The 19,367-nt window shown below is 43.6% G+C and overlaps 1 protein-coding gene across 1 annotated transcript; it reads left to right on the top strand.

Moving 5' to 3' along the window:
* The first annotated feature begins 14,087 nt into the window (after positions 1–14,087).
* Positions 14,088–15,682, top strand: LOC123158962 (ribonuclease 3-like protein 2). Its single transcript, XM_044576774.1, has 3 exons — positions 14,088–14,495; positions 14,841–15,008; positions 15,305–15,682. The coding sequence occupies exons 1-3, from the start codon at positions 14,088–14,090 to the stop codon at positions 15,680–15,682; spliced, it is 954 nt and encodes a 317-aa protein (XP_044432709.1).
* Positions 15,683–19,367: the final 3,685 nt, after the last annotated feature.

The raw sequence follows: 19,367 nt of genomic DNA, 5'->3' as shown, positions 1-19,367 counted from the left end.
ATAAGTTACGCAACGGAACTTTTTATACAAGAGCCCATAAACATGTAAACAGAGGCTATATAAAATTTGATTAGGCCCATAACATGTGAACCAAGGCGATTTACTTATACATGGGCTTAAGCGGCACTCCGAAACAAATCGCTGGCAGTTGATAATCCGTAAAAGTTATGCTCACAAATGGCAGTTCTGAATCCTATCAGTAATAAGCATGTGTTTTTTGGCAAGAGGAACGACTACTCATAAAAGACATCTCTTCAAATACTATAAATATGTTCATTCTCTGACAGTAGAGAACACAACAAGCCATTCTTGCGTCCCCCGACAAACACAAGCATTTTCACTTCCACCGGATAACAAACTGGCGAACAGCCGGCACTAATAATTGGTAAGATACTAGCGATGTCTTCCTTTGCGCCCAAAGTCTTGGCAGTCACTCATCAAGAGCCTCTGTTAGCTTTCCATATTTGGTACTTGCAATGATGTCACGAAGTCTTAATCATGAATTAATGCATGCTGCAATTTGTGAAATTTCAATCAATGAGATAAAACATTCTTATATCAGCCTAAGCCACGTCTACGAAACAAAGAAGAAATAATTCAGTTTATCTGAAAGGCACAAATAAAAAAAGTTACTCAGAGTCCATTTTTGTTCTGCTGTGCAGCCTCATTGCTAGCTTATGGTCATTCAAACTTCTTATCTTTATGAACTAACATATCCAGCCCATTGTGAAAGCCTACAAGAAATTGTTTAAGCCAACAAATAGATTAAACCGGAACTTGAATTATTCAATTCTACATATAATAACAGCAGCTTTAAAAGTCATCCATACTCTCTGAGAATTATCAGACAGTTAGCTTTGAAACTCTAAATGCTTCTACATATATGAAATGCAGAAGAAAATAATCCATTTTACAAAAAAAAAATCAAGCAATGAAGTCACATGGAATTCATTTTTGTGGGGCATCTCATTCAGTGGTTTAGTGTGCAGCCCTCTTGCTTATGCTCATGTCAAATTTCTTATATATATGAACTAACATGTAAAGTCCAATGTGAAAGTGTACAAGAAATTGTTTAAGTCAAGGAACTCCTGTTTAGACTATTGAGTTAGTCAATGCGGGAATTTATCTTCAGTTAAATAGAACAAGTGCCCTGCCTACCCAACATTACCAGTACAGCTATATTTTCCTACCGAATTATTTTTTACAAATTCATCCACAGCTGACTAAATACAACATTTTAAAAAAAATGATAATTTGTGTAACCAATATCTCATCCACAACTAGTATCCAGCCAACAGACAAGCTTATGGTTGGGCAGGACACTTGTTTCTTTAAGTACAATCAAATATTTCCCACAGGAGATGCAAGTTTTATTTTGGTTATTTCCTCATAATTTCTTTCGTTTCACATTGTGTGGTAATAAGTTACATTTTGTTTACTAATCAGGAAAGCACCTGCCACTAGTAGAAAAGGGGCCAATGGTCCAGGCCGCTCCAGCCCATTAGTCCCGGTTCAATCCAGAACCGGGACCAATGGGGGCATCGGACCCGATTCGTGAGCCCCGGGAGCCGGCCGGGCCACGTGGCCCATTGGTCCCGGTTCGTCTGAAACTATTGGTCCCGGTTGGTAGGACGAACCGAGACCAATGGGCCTCGCTCCTGCCCCAAAACCATTGGTCCCGGTTGGTGGCTTGAACCGGGACCAATGGGCTTCCATTAGTCCCGGTTCGAACCTTCAACCGGGACTAAATGGTTGGTACCCGTTGCGACCAGAGTTTAGTCCCACCTCGCCAACCGAAGGGGAACGAGACCGGTTTATAAGCCCCTCCCTCTCTACCTTATTGAGCTCCTCCGAAAATGAAAATAGATGCGCTTATATAGGTAATTTAGCATAAATTCATACGGATTTCTCTTGAAATTCGTTATGAATTTAAGTTGAATTTCCTCTATAAGCGCATTTGTACTCATTTCTGAGTAGTTTTTTTTCTTTTTCTGCTATATTTATTTTTCTCTTTTTATTTCTGAGTTGTAATAAGCCATTAAAAATAAGCATATATGCTCCTTTTTTAGTATAGTTAATCACAACTATTTTTTGCTTCTATTCATTTCTGAGTAGTTTTTTATATAGTTTTTTTTTCTTTTTCTGCTATGTTATTTTTTCTTTTTATTTCTGAGTTGTAATAAGCCATTAAAAATAAGCATATATGCTACTTTTTTAGTACAGTTAATGACAACTATTTTTTGCTTCTATTCATTTCTGAATAGTTTTTTATATAGTTTTTTTCTTTTTATGCTATATTATTTTTTCTTTTTATTTCTGAGTTGTAATAAGCCATTAAAAATAAGCATATATGCTACTTTAATAGTACAGTTAATCACAACTATTTTTTGCCTGTATTCATTTCTGAGTAGTTTTTTATATAGTTTTTTTCCTTTTTCTGCTATATTATTTTTTCTTTTTATTTCTGAGTTGTAATAAGCCATTAAAAATAAGCATATATGCTCCTTTTTTAGTACAGTTAATCACAACTATTTTTTGCTTCTATTCATTTCTGAGTAGTTTTTTATATAGTTTTTTTTCTTTTTCTGCTATATTATTTTTTTCTTTTTATTTCTGAGTTGTAATAAGCCATTAAAAATAAGCATATATGCTCCTTTTTTAGTACAGTTAATCACAACTATTTTTTGCTTCTATTCATTTCTTAGTAGTTTTCTATATATTTTTTCTTTTCTGTTATATTTTTTCTTCTATTTATTTCTGAGTGGTTTTTTATATATTTTTTTCTTTTCTGCTACTTTTTTTTTCTTTTTTTCTGAGTTGTAATAAGTCATTAAAAATAAAAAAGAGGCGCAATGCTCGTTAATTTGCTTCAAGCCTTTTGGAATAGTGTCAACTGCACTGCACATAGCTCTGTGCAGTCTACCGTATTCCGCAAGGCTTGAAGCTAACCAACGTGCAGGAGCATTGAGCCTTTTCGTCATTGTATCTGCACTCAGGGCTTATAAACAGCTGCGAGTGCCTCTCGCTTGGCGAGGTGGGACTAAAACAACAGCTGCAGGAAGAATCAACAAAAAAATAGCTGCAGAAAATAAAAAAGTAATTACACGGGTCCATTGGTACCGGTTCATGCCTCCAACCGGGACCAATGCTGTTCGTTGGTCCCGGTTGGGCGCACCAACCGGGTCCAATGCTGTTCTTTGGTCCCGGTTGGAGCCCCAAACCGGGACCAAAAGTCTTCGTTTCCCGCCCTTTGGGCTGCTGAAAAGAGGCCTTTGGTCCCGGTTGGCGGCACCAACCGGGACTAAAGGAGGCATTGGTCCCGGTTTGTGCCACGAACCGGGACCAATGCCGTTGCTATATATACAACACTTAGCGCGCCGTCCTCCTCTCCCGTCTTCGATCTCTCCGGCCTCTCCTCCTCCGCCGTCGCCGCGTCCCCTGCCGCTACCTCGCCGTCGCCGCCCCGCCCCGACGCCGTCGCCGCCCCGCCCTGCCCCGACGCCGTCGCCGCCCCGTGCCGCCCCGCCCCGCCCCGCGCGCCGTCGCCGCCCGCCCCTGCAGCCGCCCTGGCCCGCGCCGCCTCGACGCCGTCGCCGCCCCGCGCCGCACCTCGCCGTCGCCGTCGCCGGCTATGAGCCTCTTTTTTTAATTTTTGTTAGATTTGTTTTTAGATTTTTTTGTAGTTCATAGATTTTTTTGTTAGATTAGATGTGTAGTAATTTAGATATGTAGTTAATTTAGATTGTGTAATTAATTTGTTCATATTATGTTAGATTTTTTTCTGTTAATAGATTTTTTATGTTAGATTTTTTTTGTTAGATTTGTTCATATTGTGTAATTTAGATCTTTTTGTTAGATTAGATGTGTAGTAATTTAGATATGTATTATATTATGTTAGATTTTTTTCTGTAAATAGATTTTTTATGTTAGTTTTTTATGTTAGATTTTTTTCTGTTAGATTTGTTCATATTGTGTAATTTAGATCTTTTTGTTAGATTAGATGTGTAGTAATTTAGATATGTATTATATTATGTTAGATTTTTTTTTCTGTAAATAGATTTTTTATGTTAGTTTTTTTATGTTAGATTTTTTTTCTGTTAGATTTGTTCATATTGTGTTATTTATATCTTTTTGTTAGATTAGATGTGTAGTAATTTAGATATGTATTATATTATGTTAGATTTTTTTTCTGTAAATAGATATTTTATGTTTGTTTTTTTATGTTAGATTTTTTTTCTGTTAGATTTTGTTCATAGAATTTTAATGATTTTTTTGTTCATAGTATTTAGAAAAAGGAAAAAAAGAAGAAGTAGTTTATATATAGTTGAACTAGCTAGCTGATTTAATAAACTAATTTATTTTACTATATAATGAAGTAGTTTGTTTTTAGTAAGTACTACTTATTTATTTATAGTAAGTGTTTAGTAGTTGAACTAGATAGTTGATTTAATTAATAAGACTACTTTTATTTAACTATATATAGAAGTAGTTCCCACGTCGACATCGGCGATGCCTATCCCGCATCCTCGTCGTCGTCGACTCGGCGGTGGAGGCCTGCTTGATCAGGGCCATGTTCGGGACTGGGCTCCGTCGGGTTGGTATTGGGAGGTGCTACCTTCCGGGGGACGTAGGTTGGTGAGGAGGCAGTCCGTTGTTGACCCGATCCTTGTTTGGTGGCGGTCGCGTGGGCCAGTGACGGTGGTGAGGCATTCGGACACCGCGGAGGTGGTACGTCACCGTGTCAGCTAGGAGGACGAGCACGTCCGTCGCTACATGGTTGCATTGGAGGGGAGGTTCGACAATACCTGGCAGGTTCTTCAGGGATCTCACTGGAGCTATGATCCTGTGATGGTTCCTTATCTTTGGGTGTCCACCGCCCGCGTCGATACCCGCCGGGCGCTACGGTTCTAGTTGTATTAGTGATAATATTCGATGATGTACGGACACCAAGAGATGATGTACTTTTGCTTATAATTATTGAATGCATGCTAATTTGAATACTATACTTTATTTTGTGATTTGGTTTTGCTTATTGAATGCTCATATTGGATAAGTTCTCCTTCATTCCCGTGTGCTAGACAATTTGGTATAATAATGCATTCGGGAATGAAAGAGGAGCTACGTACGTACATCGATCATCGATAGTCAACCCGTGATTAATAATAATGATCTAGTTTAATATTTGAATTATGAACGTAGGCCGGAAATGTCGTACTCATCGGACGACGAAAATCGCCCGGGGGAGTGCGACTGGTGCCACGACGACCGAGGTATGTGCGACAGATTCATTGAGCTGGACGAAGATCGGCGCTTCAGCATTAAGCTCGAGGAGACTTGCGATGTTCATACGGTACGCAACGACGACAATAGTTTTTTTCGTAATTAAGCACGACTTCAACTATTTTAACGTGTATTTTTCATCTTTTCCAATTCGACTAGCTTATCCCATGCTTTGCAAGACGCTATGTCTTGGAGAGGATGGATTTTGAAGACCATGAAAATTTCGAAACCAAAAAAATTATCCTAAGTACCGAACATGGTGTGGATTTTCAAGTAAAGCTGTACAATGCTCAGAGTGTAACCCATTTTGGTTGCAAAAATTGGGATGCATTTTGCAAGATGTATGGTCTTGATGAGGGTATGGTTGTCACCATGGATCTTGGTGATCCTACAATCGAGCAAGAGACACCTTCGATTTGGGTCTTTGTGGATACACCTCCAGTTCTTCCCTCATGTGAGCTAAACATAGTTATTAAGTAATTTATATTGTTTATTTCAAAATATATAGTTGACAACTTATCTCCATTGACAGCTTATTTTCATTCTTCAAAGAATGTGCGGAAGATGGTAGACAGAACGTACTACACCGAAGGCTCCGAATTAACTTATCAGGAGAAAAATCATCTGGTCGGATTTTGTACTGATCTTGAGAATTACAATATCTACAATCAAACTCCTCAACATTATGGTCAATACGTGCCACTAGTGCACGTGTTGAACTACGGTAACTACCATGGAGATACCTTGGTAAGATTATTTTTTACTATTACAACATCCGTGCATCTTTTTGCACACTTCTAAAACTAGTACATCATTGCTAACTACGAAGTTATTACTATGTTTTTCAACAGATAATCCCGAATGATTGTGTGCCTCATCTGATGTATACGCGTGGTAGCCTTCATGTTTTGAACATACGACCAGGTCGTCCTACGAATCTCAACTGTCCATACCGGGTTTCTAAAAGAAGTGGAGACATAACAATCAAAGAATGGAAAAAATGTATGGACAGTCGTAAGGAGCTTCTTGGAAGCAATAAGCAGCGAAAGGCAAGAATTGGAGACAGGATGATCGCCATTCTTCATAATGGAGAGTCAGGGTCTATATTGTTTTATGCTATTTTACCTTAAGGGTGTTTAGGTCCTACCTGATACTGATGATCATGTGCTAAGAACAATTATGTAGGGTTGGGTTCGATGACTATATATGAGGATGATGATCGTATGACTTATTATTAATAACGAGTAGAAGTTGTATGATGATGCATGATTAGTAGGACTTATTATTATATACATATATATGATGATGTATGATGCAAAGCATGCATGAGCATGTCATATCTGCGGGTGCATTGAACATAGCAGCAGCGTTGATAAACCAAAGACGAAGATAAGAGAGGACACTTATTTCTATTAGCTAGATATAATAACAACCTAAAAATAACCCTCAAAACCCCTAAAGCAGCCACTTTTGTAAAAAAAAAAATTGACTTTTGGTCCCGATTGGAGCCACCAACCGGGACCAAAGGCCCTCTGACTGGGCTCGGTGCACAGGGCCACGTGGAGCCACATTGGTCCCGGTTCGTGTTTGAACCGGGACTAATGGGTGGTGGCATTAGTAACGACCCATTAGTCCCGGTTCATGAACCGGGACTAAAGGCCCTTACGAACCGGGACTAATGGGTGGTTTTCTACTAGTGTGCTAGTTCAGTTGATTCACACTATGCAGGTTGTATTTTGGTCATTCTTGTTTACACAATTTGGTAGTGATTATTTTCTTCCTTGTTGGAGAGCTAACCAAAGCTTGGGAATGTAATTGTGATCCATTTTCTTGTTTGTTCTAATGACCTTTTTGAGATAACGAGACATAGCAAAATAACTGTGACATAGCTTATGTAGTGCCTGTTATTTTAGGCCTCATCAATTTTAGATCACAGCAATTATTTGCGAGGACTTGTTTTTATAGTTAGGGCATTTCAACATGAATACATGTATAGATCCAGCTCACCTTTGGAGGAGACAATTGAAAAGGCATAGTCGTGCCGCTATAACATCCAAGCCTTTCATTTCATTTGGATGGTTCTGATCTCAAATGCCTTACTGTGTGTTTCCAGGCCTAGAAGGCCCGGCCCAATACACGGATATTTCATTGCTAAAAATAAGTAATATTGGTTCACAAAGTAGGGTTATTCCAACTGCATGCTGCTCATCCTTAATTCCATGTAGCCAAAAATTATTTTCATGCTTGCTGCCACGCTTGCACCCGTTTGCTCCTGATCAATCTCTGTCTGCTCCTTCCTGTGCTTGCTCTCCACCGCCAAAGCTTCTCGCTTTCCATGCTCACCGGGTGACACCGAAGCTTCTTGCTTCTCACGCTCTCCCTGATGTATGGTGCTCCTTCATGTTGCTGCACCAGATACCAGATACACTGGAAGCAATACGCGTAGCTTAGGGAGCAAATTATGGCCAGCCGCGACGAGAATAGAATGCCGATGCAGATAGAGTGAATGGGAGGGATAAGGCAGGACAATAGGAACAAGGATTGGGAAAATACTGAGGTGTTGCTCAGGTAGTCAGGTGTATTTGTTCCTTTTTCTAAAAATCCATTCATCCACCAAAACTAGTAAGGAACTTTTCAAGGAGTCGTCGCTTATACCTGGTATTTCCTGCTAGTAATGGAAAGTGGAAACACATAGGAAAACGTTGTGATCGCAGCCATACAATATGGAATGAATGGCTAAGGTGTACAATTAAAACATGTCTACGTCTTTACAGTGCTGGCAGTTGGATAACAGATGAGAGATGACACACATAGTTTGTTGGTTACGCCTTTATAAGTTTGTAGTACTATATAAAAAAAAGCTATCAATTTTTCAACACATAGTTTGTTTATTATGCCTCTGTCTAGCTTTATATACCGACTTGCAAGTACTGCAACTAATTATAATGATAAACACATAAAAGAAAGTGTTTGCAGTTGGCCAGTTGCATATTCCAAATTCTGTGTGTATTACCAGTTGGACAAAATGCTATTCTGGCTTCTGCCTTTGGATACTACTATTGTTTTTCTTACGCAATATAAGACCAATGTTTTTTCCCATTTTTCTTATAAGCTCTTCAATATGTACAATTTGAGCTTAAAACCCACCACTGTCTGACCTTCCTTTTTTGTCGATTTTGTTCAGATCCGATGGTCCTCAAAGGTCAAAGTGAGTATGTTTTCAGTAGCGTGGATTACTTGCAGAATCTATGGTGCTACGCTTGGTCATTTTGCCATTGTTGTTCACATGGTAGTGGCTGTTTTTCTTGTGCTTGTGGGGAAGCTCCCGAACATAACTGTTATCTGTTGTCTTGTTTGTAAACTGTTACCTGTTGTCTGTTTGTAAACTGTTGTTCAAGAGAGAATCAGATAAGAGAAATATGTGTGTGATACAAAATACTATAGAGCCCGAAAATTATTTTATGGTTGATGTGAGACAACACAAATACAGACCCAGTTTATCTTTGGATTGTTTCGCTCACCTTGAAATATTCATGCTAGTTAAGTACTGCCTATCTCGTCTGCGTTTATAAATTTCTGTCGTGCTGTTTTTCTGAATGATTCTGCACAACTGGTGTGATCACAGATAAGAGCCCCATCGCTGCTCTGAATAGAAAGAGTGACTTGTGCTCACAAGCTGTGTGATTTGAATTAGCCTCGTAAGATCAGTTACAGGAAGAGCACTGTTTTTAACATTCAGTTATAGGCATAATAGATTGTTGAGTGTGGCTGCCAAGATCCCCTGTTTCTTTTCTTTCCTTTTTTTTAGCTTTGATGACCTAAGTTAAAAGTTTATTATACCACTAGGTAATGTACGATATTCATTTGACACAAAGGCACCACATTTGCATGACCTGTGTTTTCGAGGACTCATCTCGCTATGTTTACATGCTTTTTTCTGACTATATATTTGAACTTACGAATATCTCAATTTGCAAATTACTATGAGAAACACATAAAAGTGAGGGTCTTCAGTTAAATGTTCCAAATTCAATTGAGTTCAGTAATAAAAATTAGAACGAAGGCTTAAAAAAATGTTCACGAGTGATGAATTGGAAAAAAAGTTCGTGTACAATGAATATGGAAAAAACTATTCGCGACTTTAGACAAATATCTGCGAAAGATAAATTTTAAAAGAAAAGAAAATGTGTTCACAAACCACCAATACTGTTTGTGAACGATAAATTTGAAAATATGTTCGCGAACCCCAAAAATTGTTCGCGAATATGGAAAAAAAATCATGAACGATGTATTTGAATTTGCTTTTGCACAAATTCATAAATGATCATTTTTTTTCAAACATTGGCGATTTTTAGAAAGTTGTGAATTCTAAAAATATTCACGAATTTTTAAAAAAACGTTTAGGGTTAAGAAAATAATTATGAAATCTAAAATATGTGTATGAATTTACAAAAAAAATCATTAATATAAATGTTCATGGTTTCAAAAATGTTCACAACTTCTTCACGAACCACAAATATTTGTGGTCGAATACATTTTCAAATTTATCGTTCGTGAACATTTCTTAAAGTCGTGAACATTTTTTCCATATTCGCAAACATTTTTTTAAACCATGAATTTGAATCTATTTGGAGTGAAGTACATTTATCATTCCCTGGAATTTATTGATTTTTTTTGCATATTTTCATCACCAGCCGTTACCTTGTAGGGCCCCATGTCCGACGTGTCATGGGTCAACTGCGCCAGCTAGCCGGTCAGGCGTGGTCGGACATATTTTGATCCTGAATGACACACTTACTGCACTTTAAGAACCTGAATGCCGATTTTCATAGTTTGAGGACCTACATGATACTCCTAAAATAGTTTAGGGACCTACAATGCACTTCACTCTTTTATTTCCCATGGCATGTATATGAAATTTCAATTTTATATCTATGTTGTTGTTTTATTTCAAAAAGGATGGTCATTTTTCGTTGTGTGCATAATATTTGCCTTTTTTTTTGCCCTCTTTAAATTGCCATGTAACGAAAAAAGGAGAGACTAGAATGCAATACGAAGTCTCAGGGGCGCGTCACTAGCCACTGCGGGGGCAGTAGTGTTTCCAATGGCAATGTGTTCGCTGTCTTTCATCTTATAGCGAATTAATTTAAAAAAGATCTGATGTGGCTCCGATCCTCCGACAAAATTCGTGCACACCAATCGACGGGAGAGAATGCGTTCACCGGGACTGGCCTCCTGGTGAACGGTCGCCAGTTAAATTCCCGTTTTCTTTTTGCTGGTGGAGACGCTCCTCCAAGTGCTACCGCGTGCGTGTTTTTCTCAGATTCCTTTCCGTTTCTTAGGGTCAAGTCTTTTTCTAGCTTATAGTAGCTTATTGTCAAAATAAGTCAAAAATGCAAAAGAACTTGTTTTGTAAAAGTGAAACAATGGTGGCCGGACGACCGGCTGAAGCTTGCGCCGGTCACCCCGGCTCTGCTCGCTCGCGCACCTATACCACACAGCCACGTGCCCTGACCCACGCGCCGACTCCTTATCTTTTTGCACCACCCGTTTTGTGGCCACAAAAATCTTATATCGAGAAACATCGCATTCTCTTCTCTTTTCTTCTACCTTGCGCACCACCATGAGCCTCCTCCTGCGAGCTTTTGCTTCTACCCCCTGCAATAAAACCACATGAGGCTGCTACAAGGACACGTCATTGGTCGTCGATTTCATGGCCGCGCTCGCCACCAATTTCCTCTCTGTCTTGGTCGGCGAGCCCCTCGATGTTGCTACAACCAAGGCCTCGTCACCGTCATGGAGTGTGCTACAACCATGGTGAGCGGTGTTGTGACCGGCGTCGCGCCCTGCTACGACCTCGATATCGCGGTGCTACGATCAGTGTACGCCCGTGCTGGAACCGGCTATCTGGTGTGCTGGAACCGGCGGCAAAAAAGATACAAGTTGATAAGACTATGTGCGGGGAACAGGTCGCTGGGGCTGCATCCAGTGACACAAATTGCTACATCCGGCATCAGGTTTTGCTGGAGGCATAGAAATTAGCCATTAACACTATAATTAGGTATGCGATAGAACCCAAACTTTCCCCTCCCTCCCTCCCGAGCCGCTCGCGCGGGCGGCTCCGGAGGCCAAAACCTAGCCCCGTGAGCGCCCCCTTCCTTGCGCTCCCCTGGCCGCTACCGCCGCCGGCGCCGACGGCGGTGGCGGCGCCTGGCCGCCGAAGGCGGCGGGCGAGTTCGGCGCGCCCCAACGGGCCTCCCTCGCGCGGGGGAGTGGCGTTAAGCAGGCGGCACGGCAGATCTTACCGGTGCGGTGGTGGGCTGCGAGGAGCGCACGGCGAGGCGGAGCACGGCCGACGGCGTGGTGGGGTGGAGTTGGTGCACGGCGGTCCTCCTTGGTGCGTCTGGTGGGTGTTGGAGGCGGCGCGCCCGAGTCATGGAGGCGGCAGATCTCTGGCGGATGGCTGCGCAAGTGGCAGCCGGGACCTGCTGTGGTGGACAGGGCGCGCGGCTTGCCCCCTGCGGCCGCCGGCGCCAGTGGTGGCACCGTGGGAGGGAGAGCTCGGCGCAGGTCGGATCTGGGCAGACTGCCCGGGCCTGCGGCCCTCTGCGGGGAGCTCGGTGGAGATGCTCTCTGTTCATGGGTCCCAGAGACGCGGTCGTGGCGTGGCTGCCGCCAGGAGTGGGCGTGTGCAGTTGCTGCTGCAGTTCCGTTGGCCTCTGGCCGTGTTGGTGTTGGGTGCTGCCTTGCTGGATTGGATCTTCATCGGCCGTGCGGGAGGTGGTTCATGGAGTGCGTGTCCTTGGCTGTGCAAGGCGTCGGTGTTCTGCAACATTAGTCACGATGCCGAGGTGCTGCTGCGGCGGCGATGTGGCCCATTACAGACATGTTGGCCTCATTCTTTGCAAGGGGTGGGAGGTGGGCGACGGATGAAAATCCTGCCCGTCTTCGATCGGTGATGGCGATGACGGTGTCTGTGGGCGTCGTTCCCCTCCTTGGAGGCATCGCTGTGTGTGTCGGCATCTCCCCTCCTTGTTTGGTTTGTAGTCTCCGGGCAAAAGCCTAGGTCCTGGACCGGCGATGGTGGCGTCTTGGCGTCGTTCCTCCGTTAGGAGCATCGTGGGAGGAGAGTTGGCCTGGAGGTTCGGTGATGTGGTTCTTCGGTGCGTGCCGCTAGTCCGAGTAGAGGATCTTGGGCGCTATGTACCCCAATGTCGGTGAGTCCAAGACGGTGGCTTTCTCGGGACGTACTGAGTCCCGCCACCCACCTGTCATCTCCTTTTCGGCATCAAGGGTGGTTGGTGCGTCGACAAGGGAAGTCCGGTCGAAGTTGTTGCTCTTCGTAGTGACCGGCGTTGGTCGAGACGCGGCTTCGATGCTCTGGTCCGACAAGCTCCTTTGTGCTGTGTTGTAATGTGTGCGGCAACTTTTCTTCGGATTAGCTTGGATGTGGTGTTGTTTCTACACTTGTTGTTTGCAGCAAGTTGTAGCTTCTTGTAATTCTTTTCTGCCTTTTATAAAAATATGGTACGCCATTGGCGTACTCTCGAAAAAAAAACACTATAATTAGGTGGACGGCACCGGTCAGCTTCTTTTTTGCTGGAACCGCCACACCTCTTTGCTACAACTAACAGATAGTTTTGCTACGTTGAGTATCTAGGGTGAGGTACAACCGTACATGGAGAAAAGCTTCAACCGGCCTAGTATAAGTTACAACCGATGGAGAAAAATGCTTCATCAGGCATGACGGAAAAAGCTTCAACCCCCATGGAAAGGCTGTAAGCAGCTACGAAAAAAAATCTTCAATTGACCATGGAAAAAGCTTCAACCTAGAGCCAGCAAATGGCTATGACGGCGAGGCTACGACATGTTGACGGCGAGGCTGCTACCAAACGACGGCGAAGGAGGGGGGGGGCTGCGACCACGGAGCAACGCCGCAAAACGCCCACGAGATGCAGCTTCAACTGCGACGGCGGGGTTGCGAGGACGTCGACGGCGAGCCGAGCGAGGAACGGTCCTTCACGGAAGGGTAGACATGGGGGAGGGGGGATCGACTGGTGCAGTGGCGGGCATGAGACATTTTTCTTTCTGGATGTGGGTGGAAAGGAGGGAGAAGAGATAATGCACGAGAAAGAAGACGCAATCACACGGCTAGGGTTTCATGAATCAGGCGGGTGGCATTATGCGATCGGCCCAAATTTGGGCCGGTGCGCAGGTGCCTAGCACTCACCTTTGTAAAAGTCAGCTCAACTTATTTCCACCTCACTTGGGTGCTTCCCGCAGCTTCTCACTTAAACCCGAAGGGGTATAGGGAAATGACACTATTGTTTGAGCATATTACAACAAAAATGCCACTGGCAGGTATACCCGCAAGGCGAAGAGCCCAGTCCCGCCCGCAGCCCTGGATCCCCTTTCCTCCCGCTCGCTCACGCGAAAACCTCGCTAGGTTTCCTCCAGGCCGCCGCCGGTCCCTTGTGCGCGGCTCCCTCCGGCGACATGGCGGGCGGCTAGGGTCCCTCCTCCTCCGCTGCTCCTCCCGTTGGCGTGACCCGTCCCCGCCCCCACCCCGGTCTCCAGCACCAGCAACAGGCCCGGCCGGCACTCTACTCCGCCGGACGCCGCCAAACTCCGGCCGGATCCCCGTCCCCCCGCCCTCCTCCCAGTTCGTAGCAGCTGCCGACGCCACCATCATCTCGTCTAGCAAGGTGAGCTCCTCTGTTTTTTTTCTTTTGGCGCCGCCTCCTCTCCAAAATTTCATCTCCCCCTCCCGATCTAGCCACACGGTCACGCGCACAGGCACACCAGGGATGATGAAGCCCGGCTCCCGCAAGCGCCTCGCCTCGTCGCCTGCGCCGTCGGCCCCCGTCACGCTGCCGCCCCCGGGTTTCGTGGCGGACAGGGAGGAGGCGGCCGCCCTTGTGGAGCGGCTTCTCCAGTACGAGTTCAACAAGCGCTCCCTGCTCGAGGAGGCGCTCACCCACCAGTTCTTCTCCAGCGGCGGGGCTGCCTCCTACCAGAGGCTCCAGTTCATCGGGGACGCGGCGCTCGGCCTCGCCTTCTCCAACTTCCTCTACCTCACCAACCCCACCGTCGGCCCCGGCGCGCTCTCCACGCTCCGGGCCGCCAACATCTCCACCGAGAAGCTGGCGCGCGTCGCCGTGCGCCACGACCTCTACCCGCTGCTCCGACGCAACTGCCCTCGCCTCGATCTCTTGGTATGTGCCGCTTAAGCGTCCTCGGATCCTCCTCCCCTGAGTTAGAAGCAATACATTTGAGCTGTTTGATGGGCTTAATTTGAGGGTAAAACATAGAGCTAAACATCTATCTATAGCAGCTCACGCCACATCTTAGTTTTGATTTAGTGATGCAAGAATATGTTTAGTACTGTATTTAGCAATGCTGAAACTGGAATTGGTAAGTACTCCCGCAGCTCCATTCGGGTTCATAAGGCATAATACATTTGAATTGTGAAGTGATTGATGTTATCTCTTGGAGATGTGGATATTAGATGAACTGTTTTTGGCTACCATTGATATGTTACTGGCTATACTTCTATGCAGGTAGGCCAGTTTATCCAGTCAGTGAAACAAGAGTTAGGGGATGACCTTGGCACTACGCCCTATGGTGGCACTGTATTTAAGGCTCCCAAGGTGCTTGCTGATATAGTCGAGGCCATTGCTGCTGCTGTCTATGTGGATTGCAACTTTAATCTTGAGAAGCTCTGGAAGGTTTGTAATCCATCTTTCATGTTATTTCCCATTCACTAATATGTTGATCTGAGGTTTCCAGAAAATAACTTAACTACTAATTCTAGTCATAATACGCTGATAAAAATCTATGTAATTTTCTATGAAGAATCGTATGATTTCATTTTGGTATGACCAATCCAAGATAGCTTTACCAATAATATTTGTGAAAGTTCAAAAAAATGGACCTCTGCTCTCTAAAACGACATATTTGTTTACGGAGAGTAGTTCACTAGAATAATGGGTGGTGAATAATGATATCACTATGTATTATGTAGGTAACAAGGTTCCTCTTTGAGCCCATTGTCACGGCAGAAACAATTGATGAGCAACCCGTGTTTACGTTGCATGAACTGTGCCAGAAACATGGGAAAGATATAAAATTCAAGACTTGGCAGAAGGGTGGAACAACGGTTGTAAATGTATTTGTTGGTGGGGCACTTGTTGGGATGGGCTCCTCAGAGCAGATGGTAATCGCTAAGCTCAATGCCACACGGGATGCATTAAGCAAGCTTCTTGGTGGAGGCAATCAGCAAGTGTTGACAATTGGAGTTGGGCATGGATCGGAGGTTGAGGTTGGAGAGCTTAGGGAATGCAAGCAGAAGCTTATTGAGCAGTGCAGCAGGAAGCATTGGCCAAAACCCATCTTTAAGTAAGATTCCTGACTATCAGTTTTTAGTGTTATATATCCTGTTCACTAGTTGAACTTTTCCTGCAATGCTCCTCAGATGAGGCATCTCTTTCCCACACCTACACTACACATTTTTAGAACTGTTTCACCGCTGCACATTTTATTTTGTTTCTTTATTGTAGTTTCACCTTTGTTCCCGTTTATCTTAGGGTAGTAACCTTTGGTCATTTCTGTTAAATAACCTTACTAGGTAAATAGTACTTTGACCTCGGTAGGTCTGGAACAGACTTGTCGAAACCATCACTCAGATGCAGTATGGAAACCACTAGTTTGGTTTGATTGCCAAACCCTACTGCATGAACTCGTGGGAAAGAGATACCTGATCTGAGTGATGGTCTGGACAAGTATGTTCCAGACCTGTCACTAGGTCTGGAACATACTTGTCCAAACCATCAGTCAGATGCAGTACGGAAACCACTAATTTGGTTTGATTGCCAAACAGTATAGCATGAACCCCCCCCCCCCCCCCCCCCCCCGCAAAAAAAAGAAAACTTGATTACATAGTTCTTAATTCAAAATTTGTTCAGTCATATCTTTTCTATCAAAAAAAGGAAATTTCTGAATAAGATATGTTTAAAAAGTATAAAAGTGGAAACCAAAAGTAACTATTTAGATTAAACTTGTTTTGTTTCTCTTAAGTCCTGATTTGCTGGGAATTCAAGCTTCAGATTGCAAAGAGTAATGCCATACTCCATAAACTAAAAAAACTATATGCTAATGCTGTTGGGGAAGCTTTCATGTTGATTTAGTACTCAAACCAGAATGATTTCTTTATTTTGTCTGAATCATGGTTGTACTATATATACCGTCCTTGGGAACTCATAAAATCAGTTCAGCATTCTTTGTACATTTTAGCATCTTAGTTAGTGCGACATTTCTGAAATGAAAAAAGTGTACACTTTTCAACCTTAAACTATGGTTTGAGCATGTCTTTTCAACCTAGAACTCCAAAACCGTCTAAAACACTACCTTGAATTATAAAAAATGTGCACTTTGTTAGTTTCCGCCATCGCCGTGTTTCACAAAGTTATTTTGATTAAATCGGCAGCTACTTGACATGATTATTTGTATGTATGCATTGAGCCACCTTACAGTCAGCTACTATCTTAACCAATCAGAAAATTAGAAAATTGATGGGCATGTATCCTTGCTTTATCCCATTCTTTTTCCTGCCGACCGCTGTTACTCCGGGCATTGTCCCACTCCCTCCATCGCTTTTGTGTTCCATCCTAGTAGCCCATGCCCACATTTCTCCTCTCTTACTTCCTGTAACATTCATCTCCTATCTCGCTCCCATATCTGTTTTTGCGCTCCTAGCCTACTTCACGCTGTCCCCACCCACTCACACATCTTCCTTGCGAGGACCTCGCATCACCCTCTTGGGTGGGTTGTGGGTTAGGTTTTCCCATCGCCACCGCTACTCTCTTCGTGTCCTCCCCACACCGCTGTCACCGGCCATAGGCCGGCTTACGACGGCGGCGGGGCGCTACTCCCTCCCTCTACCGTTGCTCTTCCTCTCTGTACCTCCGCGCATGGCGTTGTCAGCTACGTGGCTCCGAGAACTGTGGGGTTCCACTCGGGCATGGTAGCGTGCAACTCCCGTAGTATTGCGCGCACGGGCGACACGTTCTTCGCTGCCGCCTCGGCCTGTTGTTGCGCTGGGACGTGAGATGCCCGCCGAGGCATGGAGGTGATGCACATCGCTGGATCTGTCCAAGAAGGCCAGTCCATGGCCTCGTTTGTTGGCCTCTGCAGTGGAGCTATTGTCCCCCATCGTCGGCGCGTGGGGGCGATGCGGTCATGGCCTCCGACCTTGGTCCGTCGGTGCTTTGGGCTGGGAGGTGCTTGCCCACGCATATAGTTGCCGCCCTCTGCTAGATCTGACCAGGAGGGTCGGTCTGCAGCCTCGTCCTATGGCCCATAGGGTGCATCTGGCGCGCCGGTTTCTTGCATGTTCACTAAGATCTGGGCTGAGTTGCAGCCGCTGTCACACCAGTGGTCATCATCCATGTACTGCTTCTATCCAAACATATTTTGTCTTTGATGCATATCATGGTTTGATGATCTTTATGTCCATGGAGAGAAGGTATGAATATTGGTTCAATCAATCTTTCATCGTGATATTCAATTCATCAGAAACCACTAGGTGCAACGTGGAAGTAAAAGTATAGCTTTGGATTGTAATGCCATGTAATGCCATTATGTTTGGGTGGTGGATTGAGAATTATTTTAATTTAACTGATGGTTTTAAGTTGAGATGACCAGCAAAGTTTAGTGACACATTGGGGATTTGAATGCTTGCCACTCGTTGCATTATCTAACTTGGCATTTTGCCTAGATCAGCCCTACACAGTTGCTTCATTGTTTTCTTTTTTTCGGGTTAGAGAAGGAAGAAGGCCCGGCACATGATAGGACATTTGTTTACTCCGTTCAGGTAGAAACCCAAGGTGGTATTTGGGTAACTTTAAGTGATAACATGTCAAGGGTAAAGGATGCGGAGAATTCTGGCGTGCAGAAGGTGTTGGAACATCTATTGAAATTGTGAGATCCCTATATTGTCCTTTTGAGAGAACGTATTTCTATTTCTATCCCTTTGTCAACCTTAGGCTGAGGTTGTGTCTAGCAAAAATAATAACAATACAAAAATATATTACATCCCTTGACAAAAATGATGATTCAAACTTTTATATGAATGTTCCTTTGCCGGAGTTAGGGATCCATGCACTTGAATTCTGACGCATCCTGGTGGCGACTACTAGGAGTAGGAAGGAGATCCTAGAAGCCTACATCGTGGTGGTGACTCTTAGCATGTAGGTGGGAGTTGAGCTCAAGAGAATAGAAGGAAACGGTGGTGAAGGGAGAGCCAAAGAGGTGAACGAGGATGAAAAAGATGCACCGGGATTTTCTGATGCGGGTTCATCCTGTCCATGCCGATGAAATCATATAGTTTAAAAAGCGCTGTTATTAGATTTTCGTCACAAAAAAGAGCATTGGGACAGAAGTTAGCCTTCCTATTTATCGGTGTAGCACTCCGATGGTCAGATGCAGTTGTATACTCGTCAGTTTTTTTAGCCAAACAGATACTTTAAAGCCATGTATATCGGTGTAGAATCCAGTGTTAAGACTGAAAATTTGTTTATAAGCTTGAAATAGCATGTCCGTCTCGATAGTAATGACACGGGCTTCTTTTACATAAATGTCATGTAGTAGAAAATTGTAAAGAGGAGAAATAAATTTCCATGTCAATAAAATAAAATCAGAAAGTAACTATGAATAAATAAGTTGAATTAACAAACTATACATATACTATGATTAGGAGATGGTATAATATTTGCCCACAACCATGGGATTGATGGTTATAAAATTTAAATATATTTTTTGGTGAGCTTAGATCAAATGAACCTCATCCTAACTCATGTTTTCTTATATTGGTATAGATTTGCTTAGTCTGTTCAAGAAATTCTCTGGTCTGTGGTTGTTGAACTGTGCTTTTTCAACAGTTGCTTTTATAAACACTCTAGGAAAATGTTAGAAGATGCGATTTTCATCTGTTAAACAAGCAGCGAAATTGGCAACCTGAGTTATCACAACCCGCTCAGGTCATTTTTGATTCAGTGATTCACACAATAACGAACAAAATATAGGCCTTC

Source organism: Triticum aestivum, chromosome 7B (genome assembly GCF_018294505.1).
Source record: "Triticum aestivum cultivar Chinese Spring chromosome 7B, IWGSC CS RefSeq v2.1, whole genome shotgun sequence".
In the NCBI taxonomy this organism is placed as follows: domain Eukaryota; kingdom Viridiplantae; phylum Streptophyta; class Magnoliopsida; order Poales; family Poaceae; genus Triticum; species Triticum aestivum.
The sequence above is the reverse complement of the archived record's forward strand: the minus strand, read 5'-3'. Positions and strand labels throughout refer to the sequence as shown.

Excerpts from the sequence above, each read along its gene's own strand:
- LOC123158962 (XM_044576774.1), top strand. The coding sequence starts at position 14,088 with ATGATGAAGCCCGGCTCCCGCAAGCGCCTCGCCTCGTCGCCTGCGCCG. Across the intron at positions 14,496-14,840 it reads GCCCTCGCCTCGATCTCTTG|GTAGGCCAGTTTATCCAGTC; the intron begins GTATGTGCCGCT and ends ACTTCTATGCAG. Across the intron at positions 15,009-15,304 it reads ATCTTGAGAAGCTCTGGAAG|GTAACAAGGTTCCTCTTTGA; the intron begins GTTTGTAATCCA and ends TGTATTATGTAG.